Genomic DNA, 20726 nt, shown 5'->3' with positions numbered 1-20726 from the left:
CTAATAAAGAAAAATACTCACAGAAAACTTTAAAAAAAAATAGTGCAACAGAGAAAGGACATGTTTGCTAAATTGATGAGTGGCAGAGAAGTCTCATAGTTACAGGAAAAAAATAAGATGATGATGATGATGATGATAATAGCTGTTAACACTTTTGACCAGACACTGTTCTACTGCTCAGCTATAAATTTCAAAAGGGCAAGGACTTTGCCTCTTTCACTCACTTGCATAGGCAGAGCACCTAAATGAGCCTTGGGAACAAAGCAGGCATTCAGGATACTATGTTTTAGTGAATAGATAAAACAGAAGTCATGGGGAGGGGATGGGGATGGAAACAGTATTTAGCTAAAGAAAAAAAAAATTTCAAAGGATGGTATTTTGAGTTTGTTTTTCTAACATTATTGAACATCAGATATGTGCTAGGCATTGAATTTGGCCCTGAAGGTAAAGAGATTAAAAGACAAAGTATCTTCTGGGCTTGGTGAGATGGCAGTCAAGACTAGGACTTTATTTAACCACCCAACATTTATCAAGCCCCTGCTCTGGGCCAGACATCCAGCTGGGCACTGGGGGGAGACAGGGAGATAAGGAAGTCCCTCATCCTACCCTCCAGGAGCTCACAGTGGTGTATGTGTGGTGTCTGTAACAGAGATGCATATATAGGACAAGGCTTGAGGAATCTGCCTGAAGAGGATCAACACAGTTACCCTTCACTACAAGTCTTCAAGCAAAGGGTAGCAATCGCTGATCAAGGAGGTTATGGAATTGCCTCCTTGCCTACATGGTCCTCAGCTCCATGACAATTTCAAAAACAAATGCTAGACAAATATAATGAGGAAAGAACCCAGACTGCAATTCTGTAGGGTCCTCAGTATTTTGTGTCCTATTATCCCCACAGCATTTTTAAAATGTAGATGTGGTAATTGCTCAATAAATGGCAGCAACTGTTGCTTCTACAGCTGAGTCCAAGACCACAAATATCCACCCAGGGCTCATCAGTTGAGTGGAGTTTCACACGGGAAGTCACAGGAGAGCTGGAGCAGACTTCACACCCAGCCCAGCTGCGGCTGCCGCTGTGAGCAGGCTCTGACAAGTCTAGCTCCACAGTCAGCACAAGTTAGATCCAGGCTCTCCCAACTCTTTTGTTCCTTGTCACATCCACCCTTTTAAAACCCTGCCCAGGCTGGACCCAGCACGATTCATTTTTGGGCAAAGTAACCAGGACCAGGGCTAAGATCTAGATGTGAGCAGCTGTAATCTGGCTCCAGCACATGGGGATTTGGGCCATTTAAAGCTCTGGACGTCTGTTTTGGGATGGCTGTGCCAACACAAGCTGCAGAGAAAGCACAACCCTTCAGAGCCCCACTGGGTCAGGAAGTACAGCCAGCAACGGGACACACTTGGGAGGCAGAGGCAGCAAGAAAGACAAAAGGGTCTAGGAGCCCACCCGCTAGGGCAACTCCTTCCTTAGCCCCTGGGCCAGCGGGAGAAGGGCCTGCTCTTTTCACACCCTGTGTTTAAGGCTGTAGTGATGATGAAAAGGACACTTCCGAATCCTGATTGTTACCTTTGAATCCAGACACCTCAGATGATACACCACCACCACCCCGCCCTATATCTTTTTCATTGTTTAGTGCCAGAGACGTGACACATCTCACCCTCCAAGATGTGTAGGCTGTAATGGTGGCAGCATGGAGTGGAAAAACTGGTCTAACTTCAGTGAAACACAGATTTTGCAACACGGTCAGCAAAAGACCAGTAACAAATGTGTGGATATGCCCCTTGGATTACATAACCAATAACCAGAAAGCACATTTGATGAGAAAATAAGAAAAAAGATTTCACACCTGTCCCCGATCCTTCCTTTTTTGGTTGTACAGCAACCCTAAAAGTTTCCAGTAAGTCTTATATCATTCCTTTACACTCATGTTGAATTCCAGATCAACACCCTATACAATGTTGAATAGAATTGTTTCAGCTTTCTTTCTTTTTTTATTACTTTAACATGAAAGGGTTCTTAAAAGCCTTCAAAACTGTATCATTTCACTCTTAATAGGCCACTTGTCATAGTGAGATGGATTACAATTCCACATGCCTCAATAAGATACGGCAATTGTCACTTAACATGATAATTACATATCCCACTTTTTCTATATTTTGTTATGTTGGGGCAGGGTTCGATGGTTAAAGGCTGGCCTAAGGTGTCACTGTTTTCATAGGACATTGTTTTCATAGGAACTTTCAGAGGTAGAATGAGCTATGTGGAATGGGAGCAGATAGACCTATATTCCAGTCCTGACTCCACTAACTTGGCTATCACTTAGAGCTTTCTGTGCCTCAGTGTTCTTCTCTATAAAGTGAGGCACACCTATTCCGTGAAGTGCGTAAGAACTAGCAACAGCACAGTGGAGGAGGACATGTCTCTCAGTGGAAAGCCTGCAGGAGTAAACCTGACTTGGCTTCAAATCCCAGCCCTGTCACTTACCCTGACACCTTGGGTTTTACTCTAAAATGCTCTCCTTCACTTTCATAACCCACAATTAACTGTGCTGAGTTTTAAATGAGATGCCACCTGTGCAGTGTTGCCAGAGGGGCTGCTCCTTGCATTATTTGCCTTACAGGTACTTGGCTCTCAGATATCTGGTACATGAATGTCCCTATAGACCACATATATGAATGCATTAGTCACCATTTCAGAACACATGGGAATCAAACAGGTTGCTTCTTAAAATTTTAAGTACCTTTCAAAAGGGCTCCTGGGCTGTACAAACTAAAGGTCAGTTGGGTAGAGCAAAACAGACACACTCCTATAAACTCTGGGGATTGGTGTGCAGGGGGCACACAATTTGTGAAACAGGCTAAAGCAGAAGCACCAACTGCCCTTTTGTTGATGCACTTATAACCACACCTTGCTCCAGAAAAAGGTGTACTGGAGCTCAGCAAGAACTGCTCAGTGCTGTGGTGGTGGAGCCCTCTCAAGGACCCTTGCTTTATTTTAAATTTGAAACCTGTAAGTGGCCACTCACTTCTGCACAGCATGGCAGGGAAAGCCAGCTTTCAGGTGGAAGAGCCTTCTTGTACAATTCTAGCCTGAAGCCCCATCGGGGCCGCTCCCTGGCGAGCAGTGAGGGGAAGACAGGGTCACGTCGTCTCAACCGTTCGGGGTGGCCACCGTGTGCGCCCTGAGGTCGCGTTCCGCTGGGGAAAAAGCCACCACTTGCCACCTGGACCCCCGGCCCTGCCGTCGGTCACTGCAGTATGGCGACCCCAGCCTCAGAATCCCAGCATCCCCGTCCTTCTATCGCGTCCAGGAATCTAAGTGTCCCGCGCTGCAAGTCAGCTCTGGGTGATTCACTGACCCATAAGTATGAGATGGGCCTGAGGATCTTGGCCCCGGGCCTTGCTGGAGTTTAGAAATGTGAGATTTCAAAAGAGGAGGAAGAGCTCAAACCAAACAGTCGACAGATAGGCACCCTGATCTAGGCGCGGTTGGGCAATACATGCGGTCCCAAAACTCCAGCATAGGTCCCCAGAAAAAGGGAAACGCTTTAAGGCAGAGAAGCGCGGGGCAAACCAACACCGCGCAAACCAATTCATGCACAGGCAAGGCAGTGCTGCAGCCCCAGCCTCGGTTTCCCCGCCTGCAAAACGAGGATGTTGAATTAGAGCGTCTCCCAATCTTACTGTTAATCTAGAACCCTGCAATATTCCATGCAGAAGCTACCCGCGGCTCGGAAACCGGGAAGAGGGAAACGCGAGACCACCGGGAGGGGAAAGGGAGGGGAAAGGGAGGGGCGGGCGGGAGATCAAGGGGGGAAAGACGGCGGACACCCGGAACACGCCTGGCGGGCTTCCAGCCTTATTCCCTCTCCTCGCACACCTGAGTTCTCACGTCTCGGCCAAGACCCAGCGCCCAGCGAGTTTGGGCCAAAGCTTCTCCCTCCACACATCGACTTTCAGAAGCCATGGGGCAAATGGTGAGCAGCATGATAATGCCAGGGGTAGAAGGGGGTTGTTTCCCGCTGGGGTACAGAGTACAGGTGAGTGGATCTTGGGTAGAGGAGGGGATGGGACGGCCCCAGACCGGGGAACGCAGAGCGCCCGCGTCTCAGCCCGCGCGCCCCGAAAGGGCCAAATTTCTTCCCCCAACTTTGAGCAAGGGGAGGGGGTGTTTGAAAAAAAAAAGTTGCTGAACTTTCCCCTAACTCTGTCTTGGAGGCGGGACAGGAGGGCGGAGCCTGCGCCCTGATTCGCCGCCAGCTCCTGTCTGGAGGCTCCGATTGGCGAGCAGGGTCCGAGACCGGGAAAGCGGGCGTGGGGGAGGGGAGCGGCTCTACCAGCCCGCGGGATCAGCTCGCGCCGGGAGCGGGTTAATTTCAAATCGGGTACTTCAGTGCTCCTGGACGGTCACGCTCCCTCTGTCCGCCCGCCGGCCCGCCAGACCCGGTCCCGGCGTTTCCCTCTGGCACCCACCTCGGCGCGGCTTAAGGACAGGCTGATGGCCCGACACGCGGGCTCCAGAGCCTGAGAGGGGAAGAGGTGCCGAGGAGTCCGGGCTCAGCCCTCGTCGGCTCCAACCGTGTGGGGAACTGACAGGTCAGCGAGAAGCAGAGGGACCGGGCGCCCGGCCGGCCTGGTACCGGGAAAGGGCTCGGGAGGGCAGCGGCAGGGGCCGTTTCTCACCTCTCGCTCGGCCTGGGGCCGTAGAGGGAGGAGCTGAGCTCCCGCGCAGAGAGGAGGGGGCGGACGAGGGGGAGGGGCGGAGATGCTGTGGTTCCCGGCGCGGGTTTGCCCGCGCTCAAGCCCCGCGCAGCTACGGGGCGGTGCCAGCCACTGTCGGGCTTTCCGCGCCAAATTTTTAAATCGAAGGCAGAAGGTCCGGACCCGCCCCTGGCGCCTCCAACCAATCGTAGGCCTGCATTCGGCTCTCTGATTGGTCGGGAGTCGTTGCCTTGGAAACCGCGGGATGCTGTCCGGGAACCGCGGGGCGGTCGGCAGGCGGACTGGTCCGGGGGGAGGGGCAGTTGACCGGTGGGGAAGGGGAAGTGCGCCGGGCGCGAGCTGGCGGCGGCTGGAGGACTGTACCTGTTTGCCCTCCTGAGCAAATGCAGCCTTCCATGGTGAGGTCTGGCAATCGTGGTGTGAACTGGCCACCCGAATAGCGAATACACAGCGCCTTGCATCTTTAAGAAAATCTTAAAAGGAAAAAAGTGCTAATCATAAAGCGCTCTTTAAATGCCCAGAACACGTTTGGAACTTAAGGACTGAATTTGGAAGTTTCCTATCAATCTATTTACCAAGACTTTACTACTGAGCACGTGTATGTCAAGGGAGCGATTCGGGCATCTGGATGCAGACTTTCTTCCAGATGCTTGGAGTCGTGTCTGCTTAGCCAGAACCAGGGCCGGGGCATGTGTGAACAGGTGGGTGCTGGAGCATGCCAGTCCATTCGGTGGGGTCCGAAGAATGGCCTGCGTTCTCTAAAGGTGGGAGACGGCTGTCACTGTAAATTCTGTGGTTTGAAGCCTCCTGACAGAGGGTTTGCTGAAGGAATTTACTGCCGTTTGATTGAGTTCTCTGCCCAATCCGGCTATCTCTGGCCGGGAATAAAATGTAAATGTAGTTTGTTCGTTTTCGTTTGTCTTTGTTTCAGTGGCCCACGGTGTCCATAAAGGAATTTTCTTTGGGTCTCCTGGTTTTATTTTTCTTTAACTTCTTCTGTTTCCTTTTTTCCTTAAGAATATTAAACTTTTTAATAGAATTGACTGAACTACTTAGACCATCAGGATATTGGGAGGAACTCCACAGATTTTTCATCTTTAAAGAAACTCTAAATGTATGAGAAATTTACAGAATGGAGAATGAAAAGGTAACTTTTTAACTTCAGTATTCAACCTTGCAGTTTTAAATGCACTACCATCCTGATTTAACCCCAGAAAATTTTTCAATATCCACTATCTTATTAATGCCACATCCTTTTTAGTTAGCCCTGTAAAAACCCAGAAGGAAGGGAAATTTAACCTTTAAAAAGGGACAGAAGTGCCCAGAGTTAAAGTAATTGTTCTAGTTTTTATTGATTTGGTGGAAGTCTCAAAGAGACAAGCAGAGAAAAAAGTTATTATTTTTTTTTCCTTAAAATAAATCTTTATTTGTGCATTCATGTTTGTGCATTCTATCAGTTGTGTTTCTCTGGAGAACCCTAATAGAATATTCTCTCTTTGGAATATTTTCAAAGTTTTCATAGCTATTTTCAAATTGGTTCTCAAAAGACTTAACAATGAATATTCCCCCCAGCAATGTATGAGAAGACATGAAATTACAGTTCACAAAAGAGGAGGAATATAGTATGTATCTGTCTCACTATTCAGCATTCATCTTTTAAAAATTCTGTTTATATACTATATGAAAAAGGATATTTCAGTGGGGAAAAGTTATTTTTAAGAATCAAAATTTGTTGAGTTGCATTACACTATTTCTGAGAATTCTTGAACAGTACGAATTCAGAAATGGCAATTGACATGATTCAAGATTGGATTGCTTTTAAAAATAATTTTCTATCAAATCACCAGTTTCCCTAACTATGGGGGCCACATTCTGTTTGTGAGATAAACATTTTGTAAAATTACAAAAGAATTGTCAGTTGGGGTGTCTTGATTGGTGCTTAGATACAGATTGGCTAAAAAAAATGAAATATACAAATTTCTGAAAGGTTTAGATGTTAGTCAAATAAGAAAATTGCTGTTGCTTCTGAGGCAAAGGACATCAGTCTTTAGGAAAATCCCATTCTTGGGTCAGCACATAAGACTTATTTATGAACTGCTGTTAATTTGCTCTCTTACATCTCAGTGGCAGTCCTATCTCTTCTAGGAACTAGTTTTGTGACTTTGGGTAACTAATTTTATTTTTCTGGGCCCCATTTTTTCTGTCTGTAAAGTGAAAGAGGTAGATATTAAAAGAGCAGACTTAGAAATTAGAAATCCTGCTTTCAGACACTCTGGATTTTGCTCCTACTGGATTTTTCCAACAAGTATGACCATAGCTTGCCTGCACCCTTGTCTCCTTGGCTTTTGACTCTTCCACATCAGTTGTGTCTCACTAAGCCCCCACTGCATGCAGCCATTGCAGATGAATGGGTCATGGTTTCTGCCACATAGGTCTTTACTTATTACAGTATCATGAGTAAAGTCAGCCCTAGGAGCTTTGGATCATTTAAAATTATCAGGCTTCTTAGGTGAAGCTGCATGAAAGGTACACGGAAAATTTCTATGCTATCTTTACAACTCTTCTCTTAAGTTGAAAATTCTTTCAAAATAAAAAATTATCCCTCCAAGTGTTTTTAAAATTCTTGGGACATAAGAAAAATTTAAGTCTATGTTTTATTGAAAAAATTAAAAATGTGAAATCTAGCTATTAGAATGGTCAGTGTCCAGAAATGTATAAGAATACATTTACAAATTTAATCAACTTATAACTCATTAGGCATTTTTTTCTAAGCAGTATTCTATTTATTGTACACTTTCTAGATTCAAAAGCTATCTGATAAGTCCTGTTTTACAGTGAATTTAATCATTTACTTGTTTTAAACCAGGAAAATCTCTTTTTTGAGCCACATAAAAGGGGACTAATGAAAACACCTCTGAAAGAATCCAGTGCAGCAAATATAGTGTTGGCAGAGATTCAGTCTGACTTCGGCCCTTTAACCACACCTACCAAGCCCAAGGAAATCTCCCAGGGAGAACCGTGGACACCAACAGCCAACCTAAAAATGCTCATCAGTGCTGTGAGCCCTGAGATCCGAAGCAGAGATCAGAAAAGGGGGTTATATGACAACAGAAATGGATTACCTGAGGCCAAAGATTGTTTGCATGTAGGTTTGCAGAGGGCTACATAGAGGGTGGGGGACTTGGGGGTGAGGGGCTGGGGGGTTAGCTGTTGCAGAAGTGCCAGCGATATAAAGCATCACCTCCTGCAGACTGTTACCAACCTTCTTCAGAGTAACCTAGAGGTTTGGATCCCATCAAACAGCCCTGGGAGTTCTGAGCCTTTGACTTATTTTCAGTTCAGACTTCCATTTCAGATCTGCCAAGCAGTTCATACTGGCTCCCCACTTTCACCCCAAATTTTGCAGCTACTGATGCTGTTTAAGTGCTAGCCATTGGGAGCAAAGGCCCCTGATAAGTCTGTTAAGCTTTACTTCAGAATAAAACATTTTATTTACGCCTTCCTTTGTAGGAACACTTATCTGGAGATGAGTATGAGAAATCCCAACCAAGTCGAAAAGAGAAAAGTTTAGGATTATTGTGTCATAAGTTCTTAGCACGCTATCCTAAATATCCCAACCCTGCTGTGAATAATGACATCTGTCTTGACGAAGTAGCTGAGGAACTGAGTAAGTATGCAAAGAACTCACTGAAATGGTTAATAACTAAAGTGACTTCATAGACTTATTCCTTACCCAGATCCATACTTACCCAGCCAGTTTTTGTAATGATACAAATAAGGCCATATGGAATTATAAATCTCTAAAGCCTTATTAATTTAAGAATAAAGGCATATACTTTCCAGTTTCAGTGAGTCTTGAGGCAGAAGTAAAAAATCACAATGGAGATTGCTTCTGACTGCATTTCAAAAGCTCTGATGCTTTAAAGGAGAGCAATATTGTATCGTGACTTGTTTCATCAACAGCTACAACTTTGAGCTTTTGTCTTGTCTTGGCTCTCTCCTTGCAGAGCCAGGCTGCTGAGTGGTATCTTCACTGTTTATGATGAGGATTAGCTCCTGTGAGTGGGAGCAGGACTTTAAGCGCTCCCTGCCATTCAGTGCTATTCTGAGGACCAATGTGTTTTCTGAGTTTTATGTTTAGCAAAAGTTACTGAGTTCCCCCTCCCCCTCATTCACTCCTCTCTTCATTGACTCTAATCTAGTTACAGCTAAAAAAGGGTCAATGACAAATATGGGGTACATGATCTGAAACTGAAGAGATGCTGCAGGATATTTTAACACATAGTTCACACCTCATGAAGAAAGTTTTGCCCTTCTAATATATGTTTAGAAAGATCACCTTTCACATTTTAAAAATATGCCACTTAATTCATCTATTTACATACACTTAATGGTAGCTATGTAGGCTGTACCTTTAGCTCAGCAAGTATCTTATTGATCACCTACTATGTGCCAGGCAATGTTGTAGGACCCTGGAATAACATCAATGAACAAAAAAAAAAAATCCCTGCTCCTGTGGAACCTACTGTCTAGTGGAGGCTGTAGATAATGTGGAAAGGGCATAGTAAATAATTAAGTAATTACAATGTACATTAGAAGGTAATCCATGCTACAGGAAAAAGGAAATGTGAAACAGTAAAGGGGAATCAGGAGTGCTGGAGGCGTGCTTTGCAATTTTAAATTAAGTGGTCACATCAGGTCTTGTTGAGAAGGTGATATCTCAGCAAGGACTTGGAAGAATGGAGGCAGGGAGCTATGAGGACATCTAGGAGAGGGAACCAAGCAGAAGAACAGCCCAATATAGAAGCCTTCAGAAGGGCATTTCTGGCAGGTTCCAGGAACAGAAAGAGATCTCAGTACCTTGTACTTATCATATGATGTGTATGTGTGTGTGTGTGTGTGTGTGTGTGTGTGTGTTTGGGAGTAATGTAAGAAATGGGTTCTAAAGTGTGGGATTTAGAGTTTTAAAGACTTGGTTTGGCCATTTACAGGCTCTGTGCCTTGGATGAGCTACTTAGCTGGCCTGAGCCTCTGTTTCCTCATCTTTCAAGTGTGGATAATATTAAACTTACAAGTTTCTTAAAAATTTCCTAAAACTGCATGGCACATAGTAGGCCCTAATAAATGTCACCTCTCTAATTCATATTTGCATTATTTGTACCCTTTGAGAGCAGAGGTGTGCCTTTCTCATCTTCACACTCTTTGTTAAGTGTAAAGAAAATTTTATCATCCAGAATCTACTGATTAATAAACCATGGGAAAAAAAGTTACTCAATTCTATACACATTTCCAAATCTGATCCTAGTAACATGGAATTGCTCACTGTTTGTAGATGTTGAGCGTCGACGCATTTATGATATTGTGAATGTCCTGGAGAGTTTACACATGGTGAGCCGCCTCGCCAAAAACAGGTATACTTGGCATGGCCGACATAATCTCAACAAAACCCTTGGGACTTTGAAAAGCGTCGGGGAGGAGAACAAATATGCCGAGCAGATTATGATGATCAAAAAAAAAGAACATGAACAAGAGTTTGACTTTAGTAAGAGTTACAGTATAGAGGATCATATCATCAAGTCAAACACTGGCCAAAATGGACACCCAGACGTGTGTTTTGTCGAACTCCCTGGAGTGGAATTTCGGGCAGGTAAGAGATGGTATTGAAAAGCCCAGGCTGCAGGGCACTTCTTACAGGTCAAAAGAAAAGTGTCCTTGAGGAACACTATCTAAAGCTACTGTTGCCTTTGGAGCATATTAAAATGCTGCAGCTGTCAACTGTATGATCAGGTTGTAGTATTTTTAGCCTTGTTACTTTAGAAGTCACTTGTCCCTTCATGAATTTTAATTCTCTAATCCTCATCCTTCTCCAAAGCTTCTGTAAACAGCCGCAAAGACAAGTCTTTAAGAGTGATGAGCCAGAAATTTGTGATGCTGTTTTTGGTGTCATCGCCTCAGATAGTGAGCCTAGAAATTGCTGCCAAGATTTTAATTGGGGAGGACCAGGTGGAAGACTTGAATAAAAGCAAGTTTAAAAGTAAGTATCATGATGCTGTGGACTTTTGGACCCATTCTTAAACAGTAACATCTCAGTTATAAATTGATTTCTGGATACATTTGCTATATGAACAGATGTTCCCTGATTACGCTTTTGTATCTTCACTTCTCCCCAGAAGCCATGATCATACTGCTTTAGCTAATTTGTAAGTTGCAAAAACAAGTACAGAACTATTATTTGTCTGACACTTTGGCATATAAACAGTACCTTAAAAGTTACCTCATTTGATACTATAACATTGTCCCCATATTACAAGTGCATGAAGACAAAATGAGCAGTAAGTTACAAAGTGAGACTGGAATCCAAGCCTCTACTCTTCCCATTGACTCTCATATGTGAGGGCACAAATAGCTCTTCTAAGATTGTCACCAGAAGTGACCTGTGGCACATTTGGTTTGCCATTTTGAAAGAATGCTTTTAGCCAGAATACCTCCTTGCAGTTGGCAGGGACTGTAAGTTGGATTTGATTCCTGACACAGAGCCCTGCCCTTGTCTCTATGTCAGACTTTGCAGGAACCTCCATCAAGAGAAGCAGAGTGTGGAAAGAAGCAGGTGGGGAGGGGCCTGCTGCACACCCATCTGTTCTGGGGGATTTGGAAACCTCCAAGTAGGGCCTGAGGCTAGCCTAACATGGGACACTGGTGGGACCTGGCTGTATGGTGAGGAACAGCACTTCACACAACAGGGAACATCTGGGAGCTGTCACACAGACTCTGTCCCTGTAAAACTAGTCCCATGAAAGTATATTAGACATTCCCTGGTTGACAGTGTCTCAGTAAAGACAAAATTAAGTAAAGGTAATAATGCTGACAATTGACTTAAGAGATCTGCAATTTCAGAAAACATGTCCTGGTACTACTGGTGGGTGGCCTGCTTTTTCTGCGTCACCAGACAGTTTTCAGCTCTCCAAGTCACAGCCTTGGAAACTATTCCGGAACTGCATATATGGAATTTGCTGAATCCCGGAAATCCTTCTGGCAAAGCTATAAAGGGGCTCAATTTATAATTTTATACTATCAAGCTGGAAGTAAAGGCAGACTTTTTCTAACAAAAAGTAACCTTTTGTAACCTTTCAGGATATGTGAAGATTTATAGAATCAGCAAATCTATGCTTGCGTATTACATAAGGGCAATATAAAAACATAAATGTTGATGGAGTATAGAATTTTCCATGCTTATGATATTAAATAAATCTTATTGTTATCACAAACAGGAAAGCAATACATTTATCATTGATACTTTATTTCTATTTGTTCATAAAATTCTTTTGAATCCTCTTTAGAAGATGCTCAGCAATGGTGACTTTTCATTAAAAAAATCTGTAACATAGTTCCTAGGAGGGTAATGTCATTAAAGTCATTTTTCCTTTTTCAACATGTGCGTTTGTCATTTCAAAATTCAGTAGCAGAAGTAACTGAGTCTTTTCAATATTTAAAACTTTGTTTTAATTAAAACAGTATCACTAGAATAACCTAAAAAGAGTCACTTTTTTTGCTGTCTGGCATTGATGGTTAGGATAGCTCTCTGAATATATATAAAGTCCTTGTAAAGCAAAGTCCTTTGATCTTTCATTATTCCATTAAGTGATGTATATACTTTTTTTTTTCCAGCAAAAATTAGGAGGTTGTATGATATAGCTAACATTCTGAGTAGCTTAGATCTTATCAAGAAAGTTCATGTTACAGAAGAAAGGGGCCGAAAACCAGCTTTTAAATGGACAGGCCCAGAAATCAGTCTAAATCCCAGTGGTATGTATTGGTTTCATTCTTTGCTTCATTGTTTTGAATTAATGCATATTTGGAAATATCCTCCCTTCCAGTTCCTACCCAACTCCCCCCCATGGAAAGAACAAATATAAATTGTTAAAAAGACAAAGATGAGTGCCAATATGGAAAGTTTGGCTACTGGCTCCATCAGGAACCCATGGTTCATAACCACCTCCCACTGCCCCCAAGAGGTAGAATCTGTATGTGAAAAGACTGGAAAATTTTGAAAGTATCCCAAAACATAGGATACCATTGCTATTACTATTATGGTGTTCATTGACCATAACAGAGCCTATGGAAGTTGAGAATATGAAATTCATCTATTTTAGTATGAGTATTCTAGTCTCCATCTCAACTCTGGGATTCTGACATTTCACATTCCTCCAAAGATCTCCACATTGAAATGTTGGAAAACGGCAAGAACGTGAGCCATGGAGGCAGAGGGAGACTTAGGTGCCAGACCCAGCTCTGCTACTTATTAGCTGGGTAACCGTGGGCAAATTACTTCTCCAAGGTTCAGTTTTTTCACCTGCAGAATGGGAAGAACAGTGGCACTTTTGCAAGGCTATTATGATTTGGGATGTAATCTCAGAGAGAGGTCTTTGGGTGTAGGGAGCCAGAGTGCAGGCCCCAGGGGGCAGACTGATTGGGTTCATATCCCAGGCCCACATTATACTAGTTGAGAGACTGTGAGTCAGTCACTTAATGTCTCTGAAACAAGGATTCATTTCCTGAGAAGCACCTATCTGGTTCAGTTGTTTAAATTATCTTAGTCTATTCAGGCTGCTACAACAGAATACCATACACTGGGTGGCTATAAACAACAAGTTTATTTCTCACAGATCTGGAGGCTGGGAAGTCCAAGATCATGGTGCCAGCAGGATTGGTATCTGGTGAGATCCTGCCTTCTAGACGTCTCACATGGTGGAAGGAGACTAGGGAGCTCTGTGGAGTTTCTTTTATAAGAGGGCTAATCCTATTCAAGACGGCTCTGCCCTCATGACCTAAGCACCTCCCTGAGGCCCCACCTCCTAATACCATCACACTGGCCATTTGGTTTCAATACATGAATTTTGGGGAGACACAAATATTCAGTCCATGCAGGGAGGGTCACCATATTTCATCAGATTAAGACTCCACTGATTATAAAATATTATTTTGTCAGAAAAAGCATAATTTTTTATGTCGGAAAAAAAGAAAATCCAGTAACAATTACACTGCATACCACTAGTTTGAAGATACAGTGGGTTTCAGAGATGTTTTAAGTATGAAATCTTATCTCAGAATTCATTTAATAAGATAGACAAGGTTTTGTGTATAAAGTCCTTAAAACAATGTCTGGCCCATAGTCACTGTTCTATATTGTTGGCACTTGAATTCCTAAAACCCTTTTAGAACTCTACATTTTGATGTCATATTTCAAGAAGAAGCCAAACCACCTTGTTTCAATACACTGCCCTCTTCTCTTTCAGGTCTCAGCCCAGTCATTCCTTTCTCCCCCTCTGATTTGGAAGTCAAGCAGTCTTCAAAAGAGAACTGTGCCAAAAACCTCTTTTCCACATGTGGGAAACCAAACTTTACTCGACACCCTTCTCTTATCAAATTGGTAAAGAGCATAGAGAGTGATCGGAGAAAGATAAATTCTGCTCCCAGCAGCCCTGTCAAGACTAACAAAGGTATGTTTTTAATCATGTCAGGCTCTGCTAAGAATTCTTTCTTATCTGTTTTTTGTGTTTTTTTAGCTTACTTAATCCCTAAGGTACTTGTAAGAATTGTTTTAATATCCATATACCCAAACTCACTTGAAACCTAACTTATGCATGAATTAAAGGGTAAAAAGTAATTTGTGGGGTTTATCATTTAATTGCTGTGTGATAAGTTATGTGATTTGGGGGGAAGGTACATGTTGTCTGTCCTTTTGACTTCAGTGATGCTTCATCTGTATGAGCATTTATTCTTTTGCTTTGACCAGCCTCCTCCCTTTCTTTTACCAGCTGAGAGTTCTCAGAATTCTACACCCTTCCCAAGTAAAATGGCTCAGCTTGCAGCTATTTGCAAAATGCAGTTGGAAGAGCAATCAAGGTAGGTTGGCAATGCTCTTTAGTAACAGAATGAATTACTTTTCCATTACATCATTAGGATTACTTATTTTATGTAAGAACAGGCAATAGCCTTGAGATAATCTTTTTTATAACTTGTGCAATCATTACAGGAACTATCTGCTAGTTTCATAAAAGCATGGTTCTAATCTGGAGCAATCTAAAGTGCTAGAACACTTAGGGAAAATGTGTTTCTATCATGTCATGTTTTAAATCTTGTCTTTCAGTGAGCCCAAACAGAAAGTGAAAGTACAGCTAGCAAGGTCTAGGCCTAGCAAAGCAGCGGACCCTCTGGAATCCCCAGCAAATGCTGAGTGGGAGCTGATGAGACCGTCCCTCATCCAGCCCCTGGGCATGGTGCCACTGATCCCCAGCCCCTTGTCATCAGCAGTGCCTGTGATCCTACCTCAGGCCCCTTCTGGCCCATCCTATGCCATCTACTTGCAGCCTGCCCAAGCCCAAACCATGACACCGCCCCAAGGCCTGAGCCCAACAGTCTGCCTCACCCCCTCTTCTAAAGCCACAACATCGAAAGACTCCACAGAGGCCACCACCGAGAAGGCAGCCAATGATGCTGCAAAGTCCAGTGCCCCCACCTGGCCTGGAAGCTTGCTGGAAAGACAAGGTGCAAAGAACCGAGACTGGGAACCTGCTGGAGAAAGAGGCTCAAAGAGGGCAAGCACATTTGAGGAGAGCAGTTCCAAAAAGAAATTTAAAGAGGGCCTCAAAGGAGTTGAAAATGTCTCCGCAGTAAGTACAGCCTTGAACTGTGCAAAGCTGTAGGAATTAATTCCCCAGTTGATTAGAGGAGAATTTAGTGACTTGTGAAATGAACCAGAGCAAAGAGCAGTCTCTCAGAAGATAAGGAACTGTTCCTTAGCATCCCATAATCCAAACAAGGCCCCAGACAGCTAATCCCCAGACTGAGGTGACGGCAGGGACATTTTTAACCTTAGGAGGAAAGGATTATTTGCTCTCTTTTTAAAGCACCATGGGTGGTTGTAAGTCCATTTCTCTTTCACAAGCTGGAATGCAAACACCTGTCGTGACAGCATTAAAAAATTTACAAGCAGACGTAACCACAAATGAATGGATGCACACAGGGTTCCTGTAACTCTGGCTTTCTGAGTCATGTTTGTTTGATATCATGTGACTGGTACCTGTTGCCTAAAAGATAAATCATCCCCCTGTTTTTACTTTCTACCTAAAATTTAAACCAGAATTTCTTTTTTGTGTAAATAGAAAAATCATACTTACCACCGCAAATTATAGGTATATTGATAGACTGGTTTCTAGGGATTTTGATGTTCTAGACATTTTTTTCCTAGGTGGAATTTAGTTCCAGAAGGAATTAACATTATTGGATGCCCACACACACCAGATATTAGAAGTATTAGGCACTTTTACATACATTATCTCATTTTCCTCCCTTAGGACAACTATATAGGAAAGACATTATCACTGAATAAACATCACTAAACACAGAGGCAGAAGTTAACCTCTCATTTTGTCCCTTCTGTTAACTCAAGTTATTTTTCCATGTGTATAAAGAATTTGTTCCACTAGTTTTTTTCCTGATCATATACTACTAGGTGTGAAGCACTGTGCTCAGATCAAATCAGATAGTACCTGCGTTTGGTGCTGATGCTTTTGAGGACCTGCCCCAAGTCCATATTACAGTTTTTGTGAAACTAGGTGAATTTATTACATGATGATACAGGGTTTGTGATCCTTTTAAGGCACCACAAGACCTGAAGGGTACTATCTGTAACTGTTGTTATTAAGGAGGCTTTGGAGTGTGTCAAATCTTCCCTGAGGATGGCCTCATGGTAACCTTCAAAACATCTATTATCTTAGCATAGTATCATTTTGCATTTAACATACCTGCTAAGGGGAAAATCACAGGCTTTGGCTTAATTTGATTTTCTGGGAGGTCCATAATCTCTTTGGGCCAATGGGTATGATTTAATGATGGTCTCCTGTTGCTCAGTTATTCAGGATTAGGGTTTTCAGGGGATAGATTTTCCATGTACCCCTGCTTCTTTTTGCATCTCTATGACTTCATTTGACCATTTCTTTTTAGCATGGACTGAGCAGAACAAAGAAAATGAGAGATTCATGGTCATTCACCGAACAGCATTTACTGTGAATCTACACTTCTGGGGATAGAGGAGAAGACAGTATATAAATAAACACAAACATCAGGTAGTGAATGATAAGAACTATAGTGAAAATTAAACAGAATGATATAATAGGAAGAGGCAGTAAAAGGGCTAATACAGACTACGTGAGATGACATGCAAGTTGAAGTATGTCACATTCATTCATCCTCCTAATTTAAGTTCTAATTCTTTTTAAAAAAGAAATTGGCATTAAAGGTTTTGTAATGAATGTAGTTTGCATAACATTAAAAAATAATTGTTAGCGTACTCTAGGTTTTGCTGAAGATTTGAAAGAATTAAACCAGCAACCAGAATAACTTGTACTACAAGAAAGTATGATCGGGAGCAAAGAGCAGCTATCTGTAAAACAACTAAATCCACCTGTCAAAAATTCTATTCCTGCAGCTCAAGAAACCTATTAGTAAAAATACAGAACAGCACCAAGCATCTAAGAAACAAAATGAAAAGTTACTTAGCTTTGTGGATTCTGAATTCACCGGTTCCCAAAGGAAAGACAGGACCTACATCAAAGCTTAGACTGTTGTTTTGACACGGGCAGGAAGAAAGATCTGGAGGGAGACAAAAGGAGGGGTCCCAGTTTACAAGAGTTGTTTTTAGCTTTTGCCAGTCCTGCTCATGGTAAACCTGAAGCAGACTTTTCAGGCAGTTTAGTCACCCATATAGGTTTTCTCTTTTGTGCAGTACAATGATCTAGCAGGCCTGGTGGGGGATACACACAACCCAACACACTGGCCATATCTGTTTGGGGATATAACTGAATTGACTAAAGTTTTTGCTCCCTGATGGTTAGGTCTCTCATATGAACTAATCAGTTATTTTCTTCCTATAGCTTTTAACTCTGGTGTCCTGCCCTTTAGTTTGTATATTGTAAGAGTGTGAGAACCTAACATACTAGAAAAAAATCTTCAGTTGTATAATTCCTTTGTTGTAAGTTAGGGGTCAGCAAGATTTTTCTATAAAGGACTAGATAGTAAATATTTTTGGCTTTGTGGGCCATATGGTCCCTACTACACTGATTCAACTCTGCCATTGTAATATATATATATATATATATATAGGAAAGCAACTATAGACAATACGTAAATGAATGAGCAATGGCTGTGTCCCAATATAATTTTTTTTTTTACAAAAAAGCCAGGAGGCTGCATTTTAGTCCATGGTTTGGCCAAAATCTCTATCTTGGCCCCTTCTCTAAATCAACATTTCTTAAAAATGTTGTCTTGGAATACCAATACTACAAAAATGTAGTTGCCAAATGGTCTGAGAAATGCTACCTGCTGGTTAGGCCCCTTGGAGATTTACAAGACATGCCATCATTAAAGTACCCCAGAAATTTTCTGATGAAGACACCAATTGCCTTTGTTTAATTCAGCATTTCCCAAACATTTGACCATGATTAAAGTAGTGTCACTGGCATCCCTTGGAACTGGGGTCCCCAGAATACTGTTGGGGAATAACCATCCTATGTATTTCAAGAACAATTGGATAGTAACACAGCAGTGCCATTATGTATCCAACTGCATTAACTTGGTTCCGACAGCACCACATCAATCCAAAACGTCTGAGAATAAGACCTAGGAAGTCACTGTGAGAGGGTTGCTGGGGGATTCCTACCCCTAGGCAGGCTCAGTGCTAGCTTTAGTACACTTCCCAAATCCGCGGATGGCATTCAATAACCACATGGCTTGTATTATTCAGGACAAGCGTCGGGATGGGAGGAAGGGATATTGTCTTTGAGGAGCCATGTAGCCGGCCCACCCATAGCCCATACCATTGGAGGCTTTGGTCTGATGAGACCACAAGGGTTATTAGTCCTCGAAGAGGCACATGGCCATTTTTCTTCCTATATTTGTGTGTAAAATAAACCCTCCTTGTTTTCTAGACCTTGTTCCCATCAGGATACCTAATTCCTCTCACCCAGTGCTCATCCCTGGGGGCAGAGTCCATTTTGTCTACTAAAGAAAACACAGGTACACTTTCCCCAAACCACAGGATCTACAGCTCCCCAATCACAGGTGAGTGTACACAAAACACCAGGCCAGCACAGGTCCGTCTCAAGTCTCCTTTAGCTTGTAAGCTTCTCAGACAAATGCCTGTGCCTTTAAGATATTCTCCACCTTTTTCTTTACAGGTGTTATTCCTGTGACATCATCCGAACTTACTGCTGTTAATTTTCCCTCTTTTCATGTGACACCTTTGAAGCTAATGGTCTCACCAACTTCTGTGGCAGCTGTACCTGTCAGGAACAGCCCAGCTCTCACTTCAAGCCACCCCATTCCCATCCAGAACCCCAGCTCAGCCATTGTCAACTTCACCCTGCAGCACCTGGGACTCATCACGCCCAGTGTGCAGGTGTCTGCCAGTCCTGGGCCTGGAACTGTTCCCCTGTCGCCAAGAATAGAGGCTGTTAGTGTCCTACCAGAAAATGCAGGCACTCAGCAAGGAAGGGCCACCAGGCATGACTCACCAGTCCCAGGCCAGAACCAACTGAGTGGACAATCAGTTGCTATGACAGGAACACAACAGGTGAGAGTATTTCCATTTCATTTATTTGTGCCTCGAGTAATTAAGTCCCAAATGTCCGCATCATGGGAGACTGGCTTTTGCTTTTCTTCTTTGGAGAGGGGAAGGATTAGAGAGTGGGGAGGTTGAAGGCCTGCCTTCCTTCCAAACCCAGGAAGAGTGCCCAGGGAGTCCATATTATTGGGTTATGAGCTTTCTGCCTCACCTTAACCAAACTAATTAAGAATGTAAAACTTACCCAGGCTTTTATCTATTCAAATTCAAAGTATGGTAGGCTCCCATCATGTGACACATCCTTCCATCTCGTCTTCTAGGGCTGCCAGGGCATACTTACTGTGTGGATTTGACTTCTGTTTTCTATTCCTGTCTTTCTAATCAGCCTGTTCCTGTGACACCCAAAGGGTCACAATTAGTGGCCGAAAGTTTCTTCCGTACCCCAAGTGGACCAATGAAGCCAATGGGCTCATCCTACATGGACTTCGATGGTGCTAATCAAACCTCCACAGGATCTCTCTTTGTCCCACAGCGAAAACTGGAAGTCTCAACAGAGGATGTCCATTAATTGACAGATAGAGTTGCATAACAGGGAAGATGTACTCAGACTGATCTGTAGAACACATTCTCTGAAAATACTGTAAATACTTTGGGGTTTACTTAATTTCAAATCAAATACTTATTTGGTACTTATACACACACATACATTTTATCTGTATAAGCTAGGTTCAGCCATCAATCCTATAAAATAAAAGTAAAATATTGAACTAAGTTATATTAACTCTACAGGGAAAGGATTCATTGTTTCAGCTGTTCCTATTCTGTTATGCAAAGGAACCATACTAAAGTTTACTTCTCTTTGAGTGAATATGTGACAGGCCCAATGCAGCATTCTCTAACTTTGCACAAAGAAAACGCTGTGATGTATAATGTATTTTTAAATAGGAGGGCTATAGCTATATTTTTTATAATTTCTTAAATCTGTTGTTGCAGTATGTCTTTGTAAAGTTCACAGCAATCCTCAATCAAGTCTATGGAAAAATTATTTATAAACTGTATTTTTAATCATAAATTGTTCAAATTAAAACTTTTCTAAAATGTATTTAATATTTTCATTTGTCCAGTTAGGACACTGTTGGGAGAAAATGAGAATTTATTTAACCTCAGAGATAAATTCTTGGTAAGGAGAATCTGGGTTTCTTTCAATATGTAGAGTTTACAAAATGTTCCTACATTCTTCCTTTTGATCCTCAAAATGACTCCATTTTTACAGAAGTGAAAATGGCTTTGGAGAGGCTATTGCTTGGCAAGGATACCCAGCTAAGTACCATGTGCTTTCTGTCACACCCTGGGGTATTAAACATGAAAGATGGAGCTGGGGTGC

At 42.7% G+C, this 20726-nt stretch overlaps 1 protein-coding gene and 1 long non-coding RNA gene across 5 annotated transcripts in view; one reads left to right on the top strand and one right to left on the bottom strand.

The window, feature by feature from the left end:
- The window catches only part of LOC140844394 (uncharacterized), a 57680-nt gene that overhangs the window by 3604 nt on the left and 33350 nt on the right, over positions 1-20726 (bottom strand). The window contains exons 2-3 of the long non-coding RNA XR_012122638.1: positions 16527-17373; positions 5086-5195 (exon numbers count right to left, since the gene is read on the bottom strand). This is a non-coding gene — a long non-coding RNA (uncharacterized lncRNA). The remainder of the gene's footprint in view (positions 1-5085; positions 5196-16526; positions 17374-20726) is intronic.
- Positions 3836-20444, top strand: E2F8 (E2F transcription factor 8). 4 transcript variants are annotated; one of them, XM_037027040.2, is made up of 13 exons: positions 3836-3977; positions 5740-5869; positions 7589-7867; positions 8233-8389; positions 10055-10369; positions 10595-10756; positions 12388-12525; positions 14016-14219; positions 14538-14625; positions 14870-15392; positions 18708-18840; positions 18957-19351; positions 19728-20444. In XM_037027040.2, exons 2-13 carry the CDS (start codon positions 5855-5857, stop codon positions 19908-19910), a joined length of 2592 nt encoding a protein of 863 aa, XP_036882935.2. In that variant the 5' UTR covers positions 3836-3977; positions 5740-5854; the 3' UTR covers positions 19911-20444. The 4 variants fall into 4 exon arrangements, 3 of the variants coding, with proteins under 3 accessions (XP_036882935.2, XP_036882934.2, XP_036882936.2); XR_005063629.2 differs by lacking the exon at positions 3836-3977 and adding an exon at positions 4333-4596 and having other exon boundaries at positions 19028-19351; XM_037027039.2 differs by lacking the exon at positions 3836-3977 and adding an exon at positions 4333-4596.

The sequence above is a fragment of the Manis javanica genome, chromosome 11 (genome assembly GCF_040802235.1).
Source record: "Manis javanica isolate MJ-LG chromosome 11, MJ_LKY, whole genome shotgun sequence".
NCBI classification, from domain to species: domain Eukaryota; kingdom Metazoa; phylum Chordata; class Mammalia; order Pholidota; family Manidae; genus Manis; species Manis javanica.
Note: the sequence above shows the minus strand (reverse complement) of the source record. Positions and strands in the feature narration are given on the sequence as shown.